Source organism: Sceloporus occidentalis, unplaced genomic scaffold (genome assembly GCF_023333645.1).
Source record: "Sceloporus occidentalis isolate IW3139 unplaced genomic scaffold, rSceOcc1.0.p SCAF_2, whole genome shotgun sequence".
Classification (NCBI taxonomy): Eukaryota; Metazoa; Chordata; class Lepidosauria; order Squamata; family Phrynosomatidae; genus Sceloporus; species Sceloporus occidentalis.
The window spans coordinates 167,197,936-167,219,965 of NW_028316982.1; the positions used below are offsets into that span (position 1 = coordinate 167,197,936).

Here is a 22,030-nt window from a genome sequence, read left to right on the forward strand (position 1 = left end):
CTGCATCTTCTCCTCTCTCTAAAACAAAATTGGGTAAAATGCTCTCAAAGTTTCATGCATGCTAAAAAGGAAAAATTACATGCTGCTTTGTTATTATCCTTGCAAGTTCTTTCAGCCTTGAGATGGCAGTAATATAAGACAGTGCTACCTGGGTGGAAGAAAAGGAAAATCTTGCTTCACTTACTGTCACCTGGAATTATAGTAGGTTCAGAAATCTAAAGAACTCCATAATGGTTCTAACTGGATAGAGAGGTACTGTACTTGTTTCCCATCTACAGCCATGGGGTGAAATAAATGGTATCTCCACTGGAGATTTATCTTTCACAGTTGGCTCAACTGAAGCCTTGGGATTTTCTAAGTTTCAAATACATTTTGAGGAATATTACTGAAGTCTCCCCCTGAATCTTCAATGGCCTACACACTTATCAGCTCTTCTCTGCACAAAGACCTGTAAACATTTTAAAAATCTGCACCAGATGTTACAAGTTAAAATGAGTAACTAATCCAAACAGCCTCACTCATACAGGTGTGATTCTGGACACTGGTGTCAATCCACTCTCCTGACAACATGCAGAGGTTGTGTGCATTTGGCTAGGTAACAGCAGGCCAAAAAAACCTTATGAGGATGCTTCATAGGATCTCATACAATGGAGCTTTTGATGTAATCTTTTCTAAATATTTCTCAACCTATTACCTCATTGTTCTCAAATAAAGTCTGTAAAAACATCACTAATAATCTGAAGAGTTTTTAGTTACTGACAGAGTAAAGTGTAAAATGGGTTGGTTTTTTCAAGTCGTCTTCATTCTGTATTTTACTTCTGCTGTTTTCCCAAGTATTTTGATTTTCTTAGATTGTATTAATGCTTTTAGCATAGATGTTATGGTCGGTACGTGCAAAATTATGTACAGGATAACAGATCAATGGACAGGATAATGACACACCTCATCTTGAAAAGTATAACAAAAATTAAAAGAATCTGAGAAACATGTCAACTGGCAAATATTCTCAACTAAGACATTTGAGACTTCTGCAAAATGGTGAGGTGATAGCAACAGTTATAGTCACAAACAACACAGCTCTATATTGCTTACAAATGTAACTATTTATGCAGCAGATTTTATAAAATACTTGTGGAGCACTTCAACCTTGAGCTTGTCAATTAACAAAATAGTCAGTTTTAAACAATGTTACACTGCTGGTAAATAGGTAAAAAGCAAGCAATCATGACTGAATTTTTGAAACACATCTTGGAAGAACAGACTACATAACCATCATTAGTACTGTTTATGTAACAGGTTTTTTTAAAATAACACTAGCCTTACAAAAACAAAGGGTGCTATGAGGGGAAGAAAAATAGATGGGTTATATGCAACCACTGTAGAAGGCCATTTTGTGCTTTAAGGATAGAAAGAGCAATTTTGATATTGATTTTTAAAAATATTTTAACAGTCAAAGATAAGTAAATTAACATATATTCTCACTTCTGAAACGTGAAGAAGTTTAGCTAATTTGTATGTGAACTGTATGTGAGGTTTTAATATAATTTTAAACATGACAATGATGCTGGTGCATCAGAGTTTGTATTAACATCATTTAAAATTATTCTAACACAAAGATCAGGGGTTAAACTTGCTCTGTATGCAACTGAATCACACAAACTAAACCCTTCTGGCTAAAAATTCTTTACATGAACTAAACCCTTACAAAAAAAAATCACATGAACTCAATGCTTCTGTTTAAATTCAAACTGTTTTCAGAAAGCAGAGAAGACAAATGAAACTAGGATTATAAACAACAGTGGTGTTACACAAAGCTTTCATATCTAAAAGGTACATGAAATGGAATACAAATGATACAGATTCTATAAGGAAACTTAACATCATAGATTATTTGCACTTATAAAAATGGCAGATCTAACCTGCAACGAGTAAGAAGTGAAATAAACCAAGGAAATAAAATGCTGAAAAGACTTATGGAAGCACAGTTTCTTTTGTAAAATGTTCAGATGTAATGCTAACTTGTACAGATATTATGCCAGACATGATAAATTGCAGTCTGTGCAGAATGCACTAAATTAATGTGACACTGTTCTATATTTACTTTTTAAGCAACAGTTTTGTAGTTAAGTATATCCCTGATTTCTGTAAACCTAAGAATCTTGCTATAAAACATTTTATACATACATCACATCTCCTTAGCAAAATGTTATCAGAAATCCTGTTTAATGACATTATTTATCTTATATTTTAATGAAGACATTTCCAAATGCCCTGACACTACTTAAAGAAACTTACCAGAGATTCCTCAATAATTACATTTGTGTTTGTCAAAAGGATTTCATATAGCGAATGGCTTAATCAAGTAGCAAATGACACTTCAAAAAGCTCAAACTCAGGAAAACCTTACGTACCTTTTTTCAAAGGCAAGGCATAGCTAAAAAACTAAAGTTGTGCTCCTTGTAATTTTTTAAACATTTCTTCATTATGATGGAACGCAACAAAACATCTTGCCCTTGGGTTGCTCTGTTTCAGCCAAAACAAATGCAAATAGCCTGTCAGATGACAGCTGCTTGATAAGGCTCCTCTACAAGACCTGCATGCTTTACTTTTTTCCGTGAAACTTGGGATGAAAGGCAGAAGGCAGGAAGAGAATTAATGTAGCATACAGTCTAAAGGCAATGCTACAACCGTGATTAAGTAGAAAAGCTAAAAGGCACAGATTTTCCACAGCCTCTCTGCGTGCAACCCATCCGTGTAACAAGTTGACAGGCCTAGCGCGTCAGCTCCATCATCCTCTCCGACAGCTAAAACGCAGCGCTGCATCCCTTTTCAGAGAAAATTTGCGTCTGCACCATGAAGCGTTGTACATTATTTCTTAGCACTGCAGGGGGCTCAAGTCCATATGGAACCTTCACAAATATTACCACAGATCAAACCAGCGGCGTTTCGAGGCAGATTTGACATACCTATTTAAATGAACAGTAGGGGTCCTCAGGCTGCCTCAGGCTGTGCAGGAGAAAACCTCTCTGGAAAGCCTCTGCTGCAGCTCCATTACTCAGCAAAGACACACTCTACATTTATCATTCATTTCATTTCTGCCAGGGCAAGAAGCTCATTTGCCCAAGGTCAACCAAAAGAAAAAAATAATTCTTTTCTTCTTCCTCTAAAGAAATAAATGTACCTGACAAGTGGGAATTTTGTCCTTTGGGTGTGTCGAGTACAAACACATGAGATAATTCTAAAAAAACACACTAACGCCAGGATTTTTTCAGAAGTCCTCTAAAAGCTATTGAAGCCTAGTAGATAATAAGGGAAACCAAATGTGGCATCACCACACCAAACTCGTCTCTCTGCAGAACAGTGTCCTGTTTTCTGTAAGTGAACATCAGTACCTTGTTCAGTCTTCTAGAAAAGTCGATGAATCAAGGTCTGTAGGTGCCTAGTATAGTATGTATATACTATGAATGCTTTGGTTTTGCAATTACAATCAGTAGTTCTTTAATTATTTTTAAAATTAAAATTACCAAGAAGGTAACTGTACAGGTTCATCTGAGAACTGTCTTACTTCCTGAGTTCCATCCATCCTGGATATCCTTTTAAGAGGAGTTGCTCAGAAAGGTATATAGTTGCCCCTCCCGTGACCTTGGAAATCCGGAGGGGTGACCTTCGCTATTTTTAATGGGGTGCGCCCCTGTGCGTGCATGCATGGGGGCGTGCACGGGCACGCGCCCCATTCAAGCCTATGGGGCTTGAATATGTGCAAGCCTCCATTTTTGCAGTGGAGTCCAGAACGGATCCCCCATGAACACGGAGGGCCAACTGTACTTCTTTTGAACATGTAAGCAACCTGATGCTCTCCAGATGTTCTCAATTAAAATTCCCATCTGTCCCAGCCAGAAGAACCAGTGGCCAGAGATACCTCTTTAAAACATTTGAAGGGCATCGGACTGCATATTTCTGAGCTAGGCAGCACAGGAAAACAAAGGGTGGGAACCTAGATACTAACACAATAATCAAGTGTGGGATTAACTGAGAACTTTCATTAAGTTGTATTATAACTGAGTAGGAAGATCCCTTGTGATAGGCACAATATTTTCTAATTAAGACATCACCAGAATGAATTAACATAGTTAACTCTGTGCCTCTGCTACACGAGGAAGCGGTTTTCTATAGCTTCAAAATAAGCGGGTTAAGGCTAACATGACCATCACACTGCAACCGCTCAGAAATCTAGCGATGACAATGCATGGCTTAACAGTATTATCTCTGTGGCTACAAATGCCACTGAGTAATCTGGCCCGAATATGGCCTCAGGTCTTAAACCGGCACCAGTATATTTATGAGGAATGGCTTCCTGCTCCTCACTCTGCTGTCTATAGCCCTAGGCAAGCATTAGAATATCTGTGAAACTGGTTTTAGTAGACTCTTTCCTGAGTAGAACCTCTACAGAATTGATTTTAACAGGAGAGTCTTTTCTGTCTAGGCCTGTTTAGCTTTAATTTTCCTTTCTATTTTATCCCACCCTCCTGCATTTCTCCATTATTGTTCAGTTTCCTTTTGTATCTTTTTTACTTTTTCTTAATTTCCTCCCGCGTAGTCCTTTGTATAGGCTGTTTTTTTAAAAAAGCCATCTAAACTCTGAAAGAACTCATACTAATTCACACATTTTTAAAAATTACCTTCCAGCCAGATATGCTTCCTGACCAGAAAACATGCCTGAATATTCAGCTATTATACTTTTACGTAAATTAAACATTTAAAGCTGCATCACACATACTAAATGTAAGTCCTTTCAAAGCAGATTAAAGAAGTACCTTCTGCAACTTTCAATCTCCAAAGAATACTCTAAATTTTAAATAGAATTGTTGGTGGGAAGTTGGGTGAAGTTTCATTTATCATAGCTTGAAATGTTTAGTAACTAGGTCTGTTTAACCATTATGGGAACAATAGGAAATACATACTTTAATTTCACTGAATGAGTTGAGTTCTAAAATGTTAAGTCTTCCTTAAAAAAATATTATAACTTAAATACAGATATTGTACTGTAAGTAATTTTACCTTGGTCCATTAGGGAAAAAAATCAGTAATTACTTACGTGCATTAAAGAATAATATGAATGTTTGCCAGTGTAAAAAAGAAAGTGAAATGGACGACCATCTTCACTCCACTGTATTGCTAAAAAAAGAAAGAAAGAAATACAAGTAAACAAAAATTAGTTATAAACATCTGGGTAAAAAACAAACAAACTGTACTTTATGTCAGTACTTCTCAAACTATTTGATATGAGAAACTGGCATTTTCCTATAGTTGGATGCAATATGACAGACCTCCAGAGATTCTTGGGATGTCCTTACAGACAGACAGGAAAGCAGAGTTGCTCCCGTTCTGATGACAAAAGCAGTTTTATCAGTGGTTAGTTTTAACTGGATATCACCCAAAGTTACCCAAATTAAGTCTCAGTGAAATCAAACAAGTGATTCATAACTTAAGATGCACCAATTTCAATCCAACCCTTCAGTCTAAAATTTCATATTTTTAAAAGTTTAATAGAAATAGTTTTTAAATCACTTGAACAAGAAGTTTGAAAATTCCCACTGTTTCAATGTTGTTAGTATTATTTATCATTTTGACTTGTAATGTTCATATCTGTGGTCAAAATGAAGCTGTAAGGATAAAAATTAGTAATGAAAGAATGAGACAGATACAGGTTGGCATCCAAAGAACTGCACAATTGTTCTGCATATTCCAGGTTTGTGCTTACATTTTTGCAGTGTTATCTCCCCCTCACATTTAAAAATGTGACTACCTTACTTTAAAAGCATAGTGACTGGGAAACTTTAAATTTTCTATTATCTAGGAAGGGATTTGAAACTGAAAAACCCTTATTCACCTCAAGGATAAACTTTGGGAGAGCTACCCTGATGATTTTTCAAAATATCACAAAGAATTCCAATACCAATGACTATGCTATCTGACTGCAGTGGTTCTAGTTCATGGGACTGGGAGGTACAGAGCTACAGTATTTGCAGGGCTGGTTACAGAGACTGACATTGTAGTGCACTGTATGAGGACCAATAAACTGAAACTGAATCCTGACACAACATAATATCTGTGGATTGATGGACCCTGTGTCTGGCGGTAATCAAACTGTTCTAGATGGGGTACACTTCCTCTAAAGGAGCAGGTACATGGTCTGGGAATGTTCCTGGACCCATTGCTGATGCTGGGATGGTCATGCAGATTTGGTGGCATGGAGTGCCTGGGGAAGCTTTGGTTGGCCCACTACAGTTGCTTACCCTGTCAAAATGGCTGAACCATTTAGATTGTTCCAAGGTGATTTTACTGACTGCACCCTTCCCTGAGATTTATTACAGGTTGGGTAAGAAATATTTATATATATATATAAATATTTCTTACCCAACCTGTAATAAATCTCAGGGAAGGGTGCAGTCAGTAAAATCACCTTGGAACAATCTAAACGGTTCAGCCATTTTGACAGGGTAAGCAACTGTAGTGGGCCAACCAAAGCTTCCCCAGGCACTCCATGCCACCAAATCTGCATGACCATCCCAGCATCAGCAATGGGTCCAGGAACATTCCCAGACCATGTACCTGCTCCTTTAGAGGAAGTGTACCCCATCTAGAACAGTTTGATTACCGCCAGACACAGGGTCCATCAATCCACAGATCTTCTGTTGTGTTATATATATAAAAAATGGATGTTGAAACTGATATTTTCCAAAGTAGTTTTTTACATGGCATGGTCAAGTGAAAAAAGCATCACTGTGGATATGGATAAACCTCTGAATGCACACCTAGTAGTTATTTGGGCCCAACCTTTATACATATGTTTATAGACAGCAACTTACTTTAATATATTCATACTGTCACTTACCCCTTTGCTTTGGAAAAATCTCATTAGGGTGCTGTATAAAAGCAATGATAAAAATTGTTAGCATTATTTGATATAACATCTATCGTTATATAATCTGCAGCAAAGAATTATGATCTTACCTTCATTACAGGCCTGGCCCTTTTTTCAAACAGACCAGAAGGAAAAAGATAAGCAATAGCTTTCTGTAAACAAAGAAAAAACAGACTTTGTTTTGAGAATGGCAATGACAGCATCTTATACTAAAACCATGAATTCAGGAAATATATTTTACAAGGATGATTAGATTTCAGGACTCTAGTAAAGAACCCACAAAGAATCCACAAGCCATCAGAAGAAGGGGTCGATCAGGGAGAACAGAACACATACTTAGCAGTAAGAAGCAGGGCTTCTGGATACATGTTCAGATAGTTATATTCATTCCCAGAACTAAGTGCATAGAATCATAGAATCATAGAGTTGGAAGAGACCACAAGGGCCATCCAGTCCAACTGCCATGCATACATACCCTTTGACAGGAAAAAAAACCCTTCCTGTTTTTTTCCTAAGCTTTCTCCATTTCAAGAGCATAATATTGCAGGTCAAATTTCTCTTTGCTCATTATTGTCAACAACTGGGAATAAGACATTATTGTCAATCTACTGCAACACATACAGAGCTCTACCAGAAGATTACTATCTAACTTCTCTTAGCTGCACAATCCTATCTGATATTTAGCATACCCATATCAGTAAACTTGGTTTACACATGACCTTAACATGGGAATATAAGTAACAGATTCTCCACAATGTGTTTTGAAATACTACAGAAGGAAGATCCCCTTTCACTAAGAGAGACAGAGAGATGGAAGGAATCCTGTCACAATACTGAGCAATAGCTTTCTCTAAAGTTTTCATAAGTCAACATGGGATTTCTAATGAGGCAATGGAATTAGCATAGATCATGGCATAATTAGCTGTTGACATCGTCCAGTCTTGAGCTGACACCACCCTGGAAGACATCATGTTAAGCTCCACCTGAACTCACTGCCAAAACAATGGTATTCTCAATAAAGCCTGAAGCCAAGATAAGTATTAATCTAACAATGAAAGCTAAACAGGAAGGTTGAAAATGTTAAATAAATTACAAAAAATAATTTCAAAGCATGTTAAAAAGTGTATCTGATGGAAAAAATAGTCTTGATGTGTTCTGAGCTAAGACATTTGGGATGTGAGTGAATCTGTAGTATTCTCCCATCAAGTGTAAGTTCTTTCCAGGTGTGCACTGTGCTCTTTGGATCTTGGCTAATGTTATTACAATTGAACAAAACCTTGCCATTTCTAAGAATTCACAAGTCTCTTGTGTTTGGGGGCTGTTTGTGGAGATCCAGGCAATTTTCTGTACAAAGAAAGGCACAGATGCCTTCAAGTGAACCACTTCTCTGCAACTCTGGGAAAACAGAAGAGCAAAGGTCACTCAGCAACTTTCCCCAAGAATATCTTCACCCTATTCTGCATCATTCTCGTGTTTAGCGGGGCAAAGGACAGATCAATGCTCACTGAGACACACAGATCCTACAGGTTTCAGTGGGCCTCGCTTCTAAGTAAATAGTTCCAATTCCTTATGTATCCAGACAACTGGAGGGACAAAAGACATATTTTCTTTTGGCTGAAGCTAGTGTTACTCAAATGTTCTGGGTGCTTGCAAAAGAGCCCAGACTACACAAGATGAAAGAGTGCATGACAGAAGTGAATTCCATGTGAACAGTAAATGTGACTTGGTCTGGACATCTTTAGGACTGAGATGTTAGGAAAAGTATCTAGCACAATATACTTACACAATCATTTACTACATCTCTTAATTATTTTAATTTATTAAATCACTCAAAGTAATACATTAACCACAAAATTATTTAATATAGCACTTTCATAATACAGTGTAATACTAACACTATGTAAAATTCATTATAATCTTGAACTTTAAATTGCAATGTCAAGAAAAACTAGTGGAAGCAAAATGTTTTCCACAAGGACAAGAAATAAAGTTTAAAGTCTACAGCTAATGTTTTCCTCTCTGAAGAATTGTGTTGCATTGCTGGTTACATTAACTCAAGGCTATTACACACTGATATTTTCTGTGGACATAGATTGGTTTGTCAGAACTGTCAAACTACTTAATATGCATAGAGTGCATCACGATTTCACCTATTACTTTATTAATACCTTATTGGCATTCCAAACAGAAATTTTGAGAATTCAGCAGCAAACAAAAAGGATTAACTTGATTTTATTGAATGGTATTTTGATTCTCTTAGTGACTTGATGAATTCCCATTTGTTAGTCAATGGGGATACTGTACATACACAGAGTAGGTGAACATCCATTTGTGAACAAATGAGGATTAATTATAATGACAATAGAATAACCCACTGTGAGCGAACGGATATTAGACTCTGTATAAAAAACATATCAAAAGAATATATTAAGGAATACTGGGACCAACTGTTTATACTTATTAAGTAGTCTCTTCTCCACTAGGCTCTCCTTGATGATTCAAACATTCTCACAGCTGTGAGAAGAAAATTCTAACTGCAACAAATCCATAATTAAAGCAGAATAAATACTGTATGTATAAATGCTGAAGAGGTAGAAAACAAGATGAAAGGAATGCTGGACACGAGCTATAAATTTCCAAGCCACTTTTTTGGTACTATTCCATATTGCTAAATAGTAAGGGATCCACTTGGCAACCTGCTGAAAGTCAGCTTGTGTGCCTCCAATTGCAGGAGAAAAGCCACTCTGCAATCTTCATCCCCAAGCTTGTTCAAGAACGGTATAATCTTGTCCCAAAGGAGTTGGTTGTAGGCCCCATGCAAGTCAAGTAATCAGAGATCTTGGAGATGTGAGCAGCCAAAGAGTAGAATTTCCTACTCATGGCATCAAGCTTCTTGTGTTCCTCATATGCAAGTGTAGAATACAGACAGCATGAAGCTCGATTGGACAACATCAGCAATGACAAAATTACGTTTCAGATGCTACCCTAGAGGATGAAATGCTGCATCATCTAGCCTGTACTTGCTGGAAGTGGATGGAATGGATGATGGTGTCAACCAAGACTTCCGAATGATCCAAGCAAGATATGGAAGAATTGGTAGAGTCACAGGAGTGATTGCTTGTGATTCGATCTGCTGGAAAACTGGGACCTTATTGGAATGAGTTGTTGCTGGACATTGGTGTCGACAGACTTGGCCATGCAGAACATCTGATCAATAAATGTTTTGATATAATCAGTTGGAGCGAAAGGGTACATGGATCCTAACTCAATTGGAGGAGACTTTCTAGTTGGCATGGCCACCAAATCAGAACCAGATCCAGATGGAATCAATGGTAGAGGTTTCTCTTGAATCAAAACTTGAGCTAGGGAAGAAGCTGTAATGACAGAAGACTCCTGTATTTCTCTCCAAAAGATGGTTGTCTCACTTTCTGTCCTGGATGGAGATGGTTTCCATCACCACTCTATACTGTTTTGGAGAAGCCAGCAAGGGGGAGACCATGGCCTCAAGAAAAACTATCTCTCAGGCAATTCCCTGAAGAAGAGTATATGGTTCAGCTACAGCTGCAGGTTCAGCAGAATGAGAAGAAGGTGGCTGAGACCAAGAGTGTTGCTTCAATCTCTTCTTTTTCTTATGCTTGTCTTTCAAGCCAGCCTGCATTTCAGTCTCAGGAGATATACCCAGGCTATATGGACACATATGACACAGCTTGTCCCCAGTACTGTCTCAGATCCTGTTAGCAGGTAATGTACTTGGGGCCTTCCGTTTGGATATAGCGACATCTGTTGGGACTGAGACTGCCTTTTCCATACTTGATTTCAATTTCTTTGAAGCTGAAGATTGATGCCAAGGGCTGCTTTGTCTCTAAAAGTTGTAATCTGCTGGCGACGCACAGGCTCTTACAGTTTGAAGGCCTGCTCATACAGAAGAGCTTTAAGCCAACACTCTCTGTCGCATCCAACCTGTAGTGTAAATGCCACACATGAGGCAACAATATGAGAGTTCCCCAAACACTGCAGGGATCTGAAATGCCCATCTTGGCCCAGAATCTTAGTGCTGCATTTGACACACTTCTTTTAAAAAGCCAGCAGTATCCGGAAAGCCCCGAGGGTTAGCATGGCTCAAAACCCACACTGACAATCAATCTCAGAAGATGTCTCCCAATCTGAGTACGTGGATACTCTTCCTGATAAGACAACTGCAGACAAAAGGAACTGGTGGGTTTCAGTGGGAGTCCCTTGTATAGGTCTGGCAGCAGTGGGATGATCTACCACCAAACTCTTCCGAATGCTTTGAAAGAGCCACTGCAAAAGCATAGGATAACCCATTTGTATGAGTCACAGAAACCACAAAGAAGAACTTCCATTTTAAAAAATTAAATAGCCTAACAATAACAGACCTTCTTATTGATAGATGTGGTCTTCAAGTTATACTGTGAAAAATGGAACATGAATACCTTGTTTGTTTGAGCTGGTTGCATGATAAGATCCATGATTGGTGGCTGTGCCTATCCCATCTCAATGAATTGCTGGTGCTTAAACATTAGATGTTCAATAACTAACTATAGGGGAAAAGGAGATTATTGCACAAAATCAGCATCACAGCTTGACACAGCTACTGCCAGCAAATGCACTATGCCTTATTATTATTAGGGTGCTAAAAACTTACTTCACAACCCTTTTTTATTAGAAGGATCCCTGTATCTTTTCATACTTTCATACAATGAAACTTTTTGAAAATGTTAATACTTGTATGTATTTAATTTCATTTTCTTTCTTCCGTGAAATCCAAGAAAGTGGACACACAGAGATCCTAAGTAGCCCAGGCACTAACCTAATTCAGGTATGCTTAACTTCAGCAAGCTTACTGCACCAGGTGCTTCCCACTATAACTTTTATACATCTAAAAGGCTGTAACTGCAGTTATGAAACCTCTGCTTTCCTGAAGCAGTTCACCATGCCATGACTCCTTCTCAGACTCAGGATTGTTTCAAGCGTGATTGTTAATGCAATACAGAATGAAGCTTCTGATGGATGAAGCAAAAATTGAAATCCTAGGAAAACAAGTGCAAGCCTCTGGGCACAGAAGGCAGGATATTTAGCTGTAGCTTAGCATTAAACAATATGAGAAGAACATTTAAGTGTTTTTACTCTTAAAGAGAAATCTACTGTGCAAATCTTAAGAGGCTAGCATTTTAGTCATATTGTACACCTGTGAACTGCCTGTTAAAAGGAAGAAGACAGGGGGCGGGAGGGAAAGAATGGATGCAGATGGCAAAGGAGAGAGACTGGCTAGAGATTTCAACTCTATTTTCCTTTTCCTCTCAAGACAAAATACATGCATACTTTAGTCCTGCATGAAAGTGGAGGAATGGAGACAGTCATTCTGTTTCTTTGCCCCTCATCCAATTCCATTGCTTTTTACACGAAGAGGGGACGGTCTACGATGGAAATCTACCTCTTAACACTGGAGGCTCTAAGATCTCAAGCTAAGCATCCACTGATTGAGTTCTTCTTTGCACAACCTCCCATTTCTAATACTACACAAAACTGCAAATCTTAGAGTGCACAGGATGAAGTTAGGATAGTTAAAGTGGTATCAGTGCTACAACTGCGTAATTTTATAGTTTGTTGAGGCACTAGAACTCTCTGGCAGAGAACTGGAGGTATGATAGCTAAACAAACACTAAGTAGGCGAGGATACTGTTTAGTTCAGTTTTTCAGGTGCCTATACAGAACTAAAACAAATTGTTTACTCTGTATATTAAAAGTAAAAAATAAATAAATTTTAAAAATCACAAAATAAAAGGATTACATTCTCAACCCAGGGAAAACCACTAGGTCAGGACTGCAATCTCTATTAATTAGGTATCCCAGCTGGGCAGCAGGTATGCAGCTGTTAACTTGATCAATGACTTACCTAAATGTCATCTCTACTGATTCGCTTATAAATTACCAGCAAGTGAGACTAATGTACAGGTGCTAATTTATTTAAACTGTTCTCTACAGTTCTTCATAGCTTTATAAACTGCATCTGGCACCTAATGTTAGCTGTCAGTTGTACTTAGACATGCCTGTCCTAACGACTCTGTTCATTAGAAATGAGCACAAATTATGAAATATTGTGAAAAATGATACATCAAATGGAATGGGCAAAGCGAATCAATTAGAGAAACTTCATACTGCATATTCACACATAGGAGAATAAAACATCCTGATTTCAGAGCACGGTCTATAATACCAATTAAAAAGCAATTGGTAGACTTCTGCAGAGTTATATATCAATTTGCTGGGCTTCCCCCCCGTAAGACACACAGTTGTAATTTACAGCTTTACTTTTTTAATTTCTTTTAAAAGTATTAAAAGCACTTGTAAAGCACTACTCTGGGCAAAAATATTCTGTCAAAACAATGACAACACTCTTAACACATTTCTTTGTATGACTGGTTTCAAAATATACAAACCCAAAATGACAGTAAGAAAAGAACCCTAGGATGTCTACTTTGGAAATGCACTACACCCGCTGATTAACAGTAGACGACAGGAGATGCATAAGCACTCATCAGAAGGAATTATTACCATTCCAAGTGTAAAGCCTGATAATTCTCCTGCCAGTGCTAAGCAGCTTTTATATTTTTGTAACAGAAATTTAATTATGCATAACAGACACTGTTAGGCAGTGTATTTACAACACCTGATATTATATGAACAAATTGAACAAGCATTAGAAGTACTATGCCTTGCTAAGCAAAATGTTGCTCTTTGTTGTCTTCATCAGGTGTTCGAACTGAGCTGGTCTTACATATTACATCTGCTGTAAGGAGAAAATGAGATTTTTCAGGATATGCCTACTTTTCTTGAAGTGAGAGTGATAACATGGAAGAATGCTTACAATGAACTAGGCTTGGGCCTAACTGCTTGCCCATAAATTATACAACTAATATAATTGCTCTTTCCCTAGTCATAGGATTGAAAGTTATTCCTGCACCTTAAACTGCTCCACATTGCTTCAAAAGATATTTATTTTGATCCTAGTCTTTTGTCACCAGAACCTTCTACTGAACTGAAGGGGAAAAACTGATTTAACACTCTAACTAAAGTGGCAGCAAGCTGTGTTCACAAATGGGGATACTATTGAACAGACAAGCAACTAACAGTGGGATGGGGCACCATGCCTTTCAGAAAAAAGGTGGACAAGAAAGGAGTTCTGAACCTTTCCCCATCCCTGTGCCTCCCCCACTCCCACAGGTATTTGCCCTTAGTCAAACTTCAGGCAGAGAACGCAAGAATTACATGAGGGGGGGGGGATCATTAAAATGATGGGTTTAACATGTCCATCCTGTCCAAAGCTACTTTTTGAAGACCTTCACGCCACCCCCACACAATACAGTGGGCCCTTCTTATCAGCAGGGTCTTCATTCTGGACCTCCAGAGCATGGCAAAAACCATAAGACCTCAACTCCTATGGTATTCAATGGTGGTGCATGCACAGCCGCTCTCCCAGGACCGCACACATGCACTGCCATTGAAATCAATGGGGCTTGCCAACGGATGGCAAAGTCTGTGTTCTAACAGACACAGATGTTATTATGGAAGCATGCAAGAAGAAATGAAAAATGGTAGAATTTTTTTCAACATGTCTATTAACACAATAAATAAAATGCAAAGCTTTCCAGATGGTTTCAAGAGGAAAGCAGAGTATATGGGAGAGAAAAGAAGATATATAAAATAAGGAAAGAAAGAATTGAAGGACTTTGACTGGAAATGAAAGTAGATTAAAAATGTTCTACTGATATATTACTGTGTCACAGCATCTCCTTTGTTTTGGTAATTTTGGCAATGAGATCTGGCACTCAAAGAATCTAGGCTAAATGATACTTGCTATAGATAGATAGATAGATAGATAGATAGATAGATAGAATTGGCCTGCAATTGCTTGCATTTCCACACCCATATCACAAATCAGAATAATTGTCTCAGCTCACCACAACTCAAACCTTTCTTACCTATGGCATATTCTACTCTCTCTTCCAGGTCACACTTTCTGCAGAAGTGGGGAGTTGGGTATGTCTTGTTTAATCTGCATCACTGGTTATAAACTTATTTGACAATGTGAACACAACAATACTTCCAACACTATAATATAAAAATAAAACAATAAAGCTATAACTTCTGCAGCTCAACAGCCTCAGTCACAACTCTGGGAAAGCTAGGATAAAGAGTTAATAAGGATGTCTGGAGGCCAAGACTGTAGATGACTACCTGACATCAGCTAGAAGAGAATTTCAAAATGTTTTGTAGTAAATACCTCTTGGCTGTTGTGGCATATGCCACCTAGAATGACATGAAAGGATGGAAATGTCTTTATCACATATTCTGAAGTGAGAGTCATAAACAGAGAATTAGAATATCAGTTCTAATATACTAATAACATGAGTGCATGTGATTTAAACCTAAATAACTGACTGCTTATTGTAACAGTCTGCATGCTGGCATTTTACTCTGCTGTGCAGAACTGCCACATAAATAATGAAACTCCATATAACCATGAGTTCATGGTAAGGCACACAGCATGGATGTCATAATGTGAACCAGACTAATAAATAAATTGCAAATTGAACTACTCTACAAATTTTTTCATTAGCCTCAGTGCCATGAGACCTGTCATGTTGTACTCTACAGACCCAAACATATGATAGCAAACAATTGGCAGGGGTCATTCTGGAAAGAGAGAAAAGGGGGGGGGGGGGAATGCCAAGTTGGAAAATAAAAGGCATAGTTTTAAAAAGTTAACTCAATTGCTAGACAGGAAGGCAAGTCCACTATTTATTTTAACCAGTAGCAATGTGAATGCTTCTGAGTACTGAACTGTTGTTGTCCCCCACCTTGATTTATAAGGAGAGGCAGGTAAGAAATAACAATTATTATTATTATTATTATTATTATTATTCTAAAGCAGAATATGGGAGTAATGTCCTCCCTACTGCCTATCCCAATAGTGGGTATTCAGGAAGCATTCTACCTCTACACATAGATATTATATTACCTTCCCATGATTAACCATCACTTGCAAGTTATGCCATATCACTAATGGTAATAAAAAGGAGAATTAAAAAAAATTACAGGGGAAGAGGAAATGCTAATTCAAATTGTTTTTACTTCAAAAGTCATATACAGTTGAGGAGCAAAGCATCTAATACAAGGAAGATTAGAAAGAAACAGACTTGGATACAAATATACAGCAAAGCCACAAGTCACACTTAGCACAGAAGGGCAACTGTAGTCATCTTTACTAAGACATAAGTAACTGGGATCTTAGACCAAAAGAAATGTAAAAGAGTTGCAGCCTAAGTGTTGGTCCCAAAATGCAACAAAAGGTCACTTGCAATACTAGCTGTTATAGTATCATACATGAAACCCCAGTGTAAGTATACTCAGCAGGTCAAATTACGGATAAATGCTTCCAAATGCTACATAAACCTTGATAGTGGTTCTTACGACCTTAGATCAAGGGGATTATCCATTAGTAGTTTTAAAAAGAACCTGCTGTGCTTTAGCAAGGTATAGTATAGAGTTCTACACCATGATGTCTGACCTCGCACAGTAGTAGGGGCAGAATCTCTATTCAGAGCCACAGTTGCAATGTTTTCTATGTATAGTAGTATTCTCTCGTATGCTGACAGTTCGATTAAAATTCACAGAGAGCTGAGGGGCTCACGCTGAAGCAAAGAGCTTTCAATTCTGAAACCCTGCAGTAAATTACTTCTCCAACTGAGCAACCATACTTACATCAATATCCTCTTGGGTAAAAGTTTCTGGATCTTCTCCCATCATGTTGGCTAAATGTCTCTTTCCTATGTTGAACTCTTCAATCTGTTTTTTGATAAAAGCTTCTGTGTACTTTTCAGGTCCTGAAGCAGAAACATTTTTCTTCTGCACTGCTGTTGTTGAACAGATTAGTCTAAATGTCTAGGAAGGAAAAATACAGAGCAGCTTTTAAACAAACTGCAATATAAAAATGAAAGCATGCATATTGTCTGAACAACAGGATGCAGCCACCTTGCTGATGGTAAGCAGGTCCTGGCCTCAACACTGCATGGAAGCTCTATGCTGCTTTAACACACATGATGAAAGAAATACAGGATGGAAATACAGTGAACACAATTCACTCAGATCCACAGAGAGCAATGTTTGCCCCATAAATAATACAGTGTGCCTGCGCCATATGCGGGCACACTATACGTGGCTTTCAGCTTATGCTGAAGCCACGCGAGAAAAGAATGAATGGTGTGCACATCCATGGCGCGCACATTCTGCCGCGCTGCGAGCACATGCCCCATTATATTCAACGCATAAGGTAAGGGTCCGCTGTAACAGAAATCTAGGTCCAAAACACACTGCAGAAACAATCCAGTTTGAGACTACTTTAACTGCCCTGGCTCAGTTCTAGGAAATCATGAGAATTGTAGTTTATTGTGGCACCAGAGTTCTCTGACAGATGGCTAAATGCCTCACAAAACTACAATTCCCAGACTTCTCTAGCCCTAAACCAGGGCAGTTAAAGCAGTCTCAAACTGCTGTGTGTTTTGGACCACAGTTAGCAACATGAGCAAGTTTTAAAGAGCTAGTGTGTAACAGAAGCTCAAATGTTGGACTCAAATCAATGAAAGCTCAGATTCACACAAGATGTCACAAATTAGTGAAAAAGCTTTCAAGTTAACCAGCCATGTTCAGGAGGCTGGATGTTAGCAAAAGGCAAGAGTAAGAAGAAACAAAATTGACTCGATGCTTCAGCTGTAAGGTCTGTCTTAAGGAGACCGCAGGCAGTATTCCTTTTGTCTCTGTGAGGTGCCACATGTTTCAGGTTATATCTAGAATTCTGGGACAAAGAAGAAACAGCTGACCCACATTTTTGGAAAATATAAAGTCCAGAAGTTATCCAGGTCTGTCTAAGTGAAACACAACAACTTCTTATTAGGCAGTGAGTAGATATTAAGAGACACATGTCAGCCTTTATACTAGCAAAGCAGGAGATTAATTTCACATTGTATTCTAAGTTTTAAAAGTCAATACGTAAGACTGCTTAATATTATCTAGACTGGTATAACATTATAAAGTCCAGCTTGGCCGAGATGTAATCCTTTAAAGAAAAATACGTGGTAGAAATAACCTGGCTGTAGATTCTGCTCTCAAGCAGCTGCACTACTCCATTAATAAAAAAACTCAGGGAACATGGGTCTCTTCTGGATAGCTGTCCAATTACAGTCTAATTTGTTAAACCTCTCACCTTCAATAAACCAGAAATGACCCAACACTGTGTGTGGTGCGTGTGCATGCGTAATATGGTGAGCTGAATGACATCAAGGAGCTGCATCTTGTCTCCTCGTTTTACATCATCAGTCCCTTCTTTTTACTGCCACCTATTCCAATTGTCTTTATTCAGAAAGAGGGGTGGCATCTCTTTGCAGCTAGCACTTAAAGGAACTTCCACCGTTCGTCTTAGAACACTGCCTTGCAGTACCAATTTGAGATGGGTGGGTGTGCGGGAGAAATGTGGGGAAATCTCCCTGCTAGTGCTCAAGGGATAGCCCTTCAGGAAAGACCATCTGCTGCAAGACCCTCTACTGGTCATATGGGGACTCTCCAGAACTCAGGGTTCCCTTCTACTATGTTAATCCAACTCAAAGGATTGTTTTGAAATAAAATGCAACTTAAACTTCAGGGTAGGAGCACACATATTTTTATACAATGTAGCTCATACAGTCACCCCTCCACATTTGCAGATTTGACTATTTGCGGATTTGATTACAGTGGACCCTTGTTATACGCTGGGGTTTGGTTCCAAGATCCTCTGTGGATAACAAAATTCATGGATGCTCAAGTCCCATTAAATATAATGACATAGCAAAATGGTGTCCCTTATAAAAAATGGAAAATCAAGGTTTGATATTTGAAATTTATACTTTTTTTTGTACATTTTCAAACTGTGGATGCTTGAATCCATGTATAAAAAATCTGTGTATAAGAAGGGCCGACTGTATTCAAATATTTTATTAGTATGTCCTCTCGATCATCATCATCATCCCACCCTTTTCCCAAAACTGGGACTCAGAGTAGCTCACAACATTAACTCTCTAGATCCTCCAGCACAACTCTATAGTCAACTGTAACCCATAGTCGCATTGAAGGACATAAAGATTTTTAGAGAGAACATTTCACTAGTAAATGTGATTTTCATAAATTTGCCACAATGAAGTATGATTTGGGGCGGGGGGGGGGCATTGTCTACTCTGAACTATAAGCATTGCAACTCATTTCCTGTTGTTGTGTGCCTTCAAGTTGTTTCTGAGTTATGGCAACTCCAAGGTGACTCTGTCATGAGATTGTCTTGGCAAATTTCTTCAGAGGCTGAGAGATCGTGACATGCCCAAGGTCACCCAGTGGGTTTCATGGGTCAGCAGGAATTTGAACCCTGATCTTCAGAGTCACAGTCCAACACTCAAACCACTACCCTATGCTGGCTCAAAAATAGTGTTTTCAAGTTATTTTAGTAAGCATGCCAAAGGGGATGAAAAACAGATACAAACCAGTTTATAGTGCTGAGGGAAGAACAAATTCTAAAAACATAAGGTATAAATAAATATTATTATTATTATTAGCAATCAAAAGAAAAGGTTGCTGTATTTTTCAAGATTTCAGCTCCACTACTAAATACCCTAAAAGATATTGGTCTGATCTTGGAAGACGAGCAGGGTTGGCCCTGGTTAGTACTTGAGTGGGAGACCACCAATATTTCAGAGGAAGTAACCGGTAAAACCAGCTCTGAGTACTCCTTGCCTAAGAAAATTCTATGAAATTCATGGTGTACAACACAGAAGACAGACAGACATTTTAAGAAAATTAAACCCAAGACTTTCAGGATATCAAATTTTATACCAACCTCCCAATCTAGCACCTATTTACCTTTGCTGAAAGGGGATAAAAATTGTCATAAATGTTAGATAGGTGTTTTTTTTGCAGGTATCCAGAGTATATTAAGCCTGCCTCTCTTATACAAGCTTACTTGGAACATGTCAATTAACCTTACTATGAATGATTTGCAAAGACAAAGCCTTAATAATATTCTGGTAGTTTACCATCTTAGCAAGTATTGGCCATTTCCCAATAGTTCAGATGATGATTTCAAACCTTTCAGCATATAGTTCTATTGCCTTATGCACTGACTACAGCGACCCGTTGAAAATGCCTGGTTTCAGAGGCTGATAGGCTTGGCTGAGCAATTATTCTTTCCATCTTGAAACCAGAGAAAAATTGCCATCAATGCCTACTAGCAAACACAATTCCTGCTCAAAACAATGATCCAAGAGACAGTTGTCCTTTGGCTTTTGTGGAAGACTATAAGATACGGCTAGACAGATTTGTTTCTCTTTTACCAAGATAATCAGTGGGGAAGACAACTGTAATTTCAATCAAGCACTCTGCCAAAGGAACAGAAGAATCACTGGCAAAGCAGTAATGGCTGAAGCTTGGCAAAGGGCCAACTTTATGCACTACTTTATTTGTCCCATGCTTGTATTAACAAAGCTTCTCAGCAGTCTAATTATTCCATAAACAGATTACTGGAGTTGTCTCTCTGGAAAGAAACAAGTTACAAGAAAAAGAAAACCGCCACAAGCTAGAGGGTGTAATATTTGAGGTCTGTTCAGCAGGGTATTTTTAAGCTGCAGTTTGACACACATTCTTAATTTTGTACCACAGAGCACACACCTCTGATTGGCATTCTGTCGGTTATTCCCAACTAGAATAGACACATTCAATCAATTGTTGAATGGTGAGTTAAGACATAGGTAAATCCCACTGATCCAATAGGTCTATTCTAGTTAGGACTAACAATGGGATTTAAGCCTATATCTGTTTACTTAAAAATAGGTCCTAGTGATTTTAATGGTACTTATTCATAGAAGACTTTGGGGCTGCAGCTCTAAGTTATTTGATAAAGAATCAATGTACTTCAGAACTTCAGCAACAAACAAACTTGGCTTCCAGCAGAAGTTAGAAGAATGCCATTCTTTGCTAGCAAACACTTTTGACAAATGTTAGAGATAATTTTTCCTGTTGCTGTCTGCCTTCAAGTTGTTTCCGACTTATGTCAACTCAAAGATGAATCTATCACAGGGTTTTCTTGGCAGGATTTGTTGGTGGTTGCCTTTGTCACACTCTGAGGCTGAGCGAGTGTGATTTGCCTAATATCACCCAGTAGGCTTCCATGGCCAAGCTGAGATACAAAGTCTGGGCTCCATAGTTGTAGTTCAGCCTTCAAACCACTATATAATGCCAGCTCTAGCAAGTGTTAAAACTTACACCATAAAAAATACAGTAATTTCTTTTACAAATGATCTAAGCCCTTGTAGGAAAGAAATGAAGCATCCTTCTGATGATTCTTTATACATGGCAGTAGTGCCAAAGATTATGCTAAAGGAACCCTTTACCAGTGGCACTGTTAGTAAACTAAGCTAAGACAACACTCTGCCATCCACTGTGCCTTTCCCTGATGGAACAAAAGTACATTGCCATAGCACTGATATAGGAAGGCCATTTTTATTATGTCAAATATGAGTGGAGTGCAGAAGACAGTTACAGAAACAAGTACAATGATGAGAATGAAAACTGGAGAAAAATGAGAATGAGAGCTCATCACTACTTATCACTTTGTAGAAACAGCATACAATAGCTGAAAAGAGCCATTTCTTGGCTTTCGCTTGCCTGGAACATTAAGCAGTTACATTAAACTGTTTGACTACACTGTATGTGCCTAGTTTGAAGTTTCAGAGACAGAACTACAGGGCTTAGCTTCCATTAACAGAACAAAATGGATCTTTCTGTAAAGCAGATTGTCCACTGTCTGAACACCTTGGCTATCCACCCCTCCCAGGTTTTCGCGTGTCAAAATGTGGAAGCACAGCTGGAATTTCTAAACCCACCATCACTGAATACTCTGTTATATATATACTAGTGTCCTGATGTTGTGGATTCCTGATTTCTACAGTAAACCCTCATTCATTAATTTAATTAACAGCACACATAGCATCAGTGATTAAAATTTAACTG

The 22,030-nt window shown here is 38.3% G+C and overlaps 1 protein-coding gene across 2 annotated transcripts in view; it reads right to left on the reverse strand.

The window, feature by feature from the left end:
• Window positions 1-22,030, reverse strand: part of LOC149319260 (small ribosomal subunit protein uS9m-like) — a 56,142-nt gene that overhangs the window by 29,208 nt on the left and 4,904 nt on the right. For both annotated transcript variants that reach the window (XR_016280172.1, XM_089511394.1), the window contains exons 2-5: window positions 16,712-16,891; window positions 7,015-7,077; window positions 6,896-6,926; window positions 5,096-5,175 (exon numbers count right to left, since the gene is read on the reverse strand). Coding sequence is in view for 1 of the 2 variants with exons in the window: in XM_089511394.1 (XP_089367520.1) it covers window positions 5,096-5,175; window positions 6,896-6,926; window positions 7,015-7,077; window positions 16,712-16,891 (354 nt within the window). In the remaining variant the exon portion in view is untranslated. The remainder of the gene's footprint in view (window positions 1-5,095; window positions 5,176-6,895; window positions 6,927-7,014; window positions 7,078-16,711; window positions 16,892-22,030) is intronic.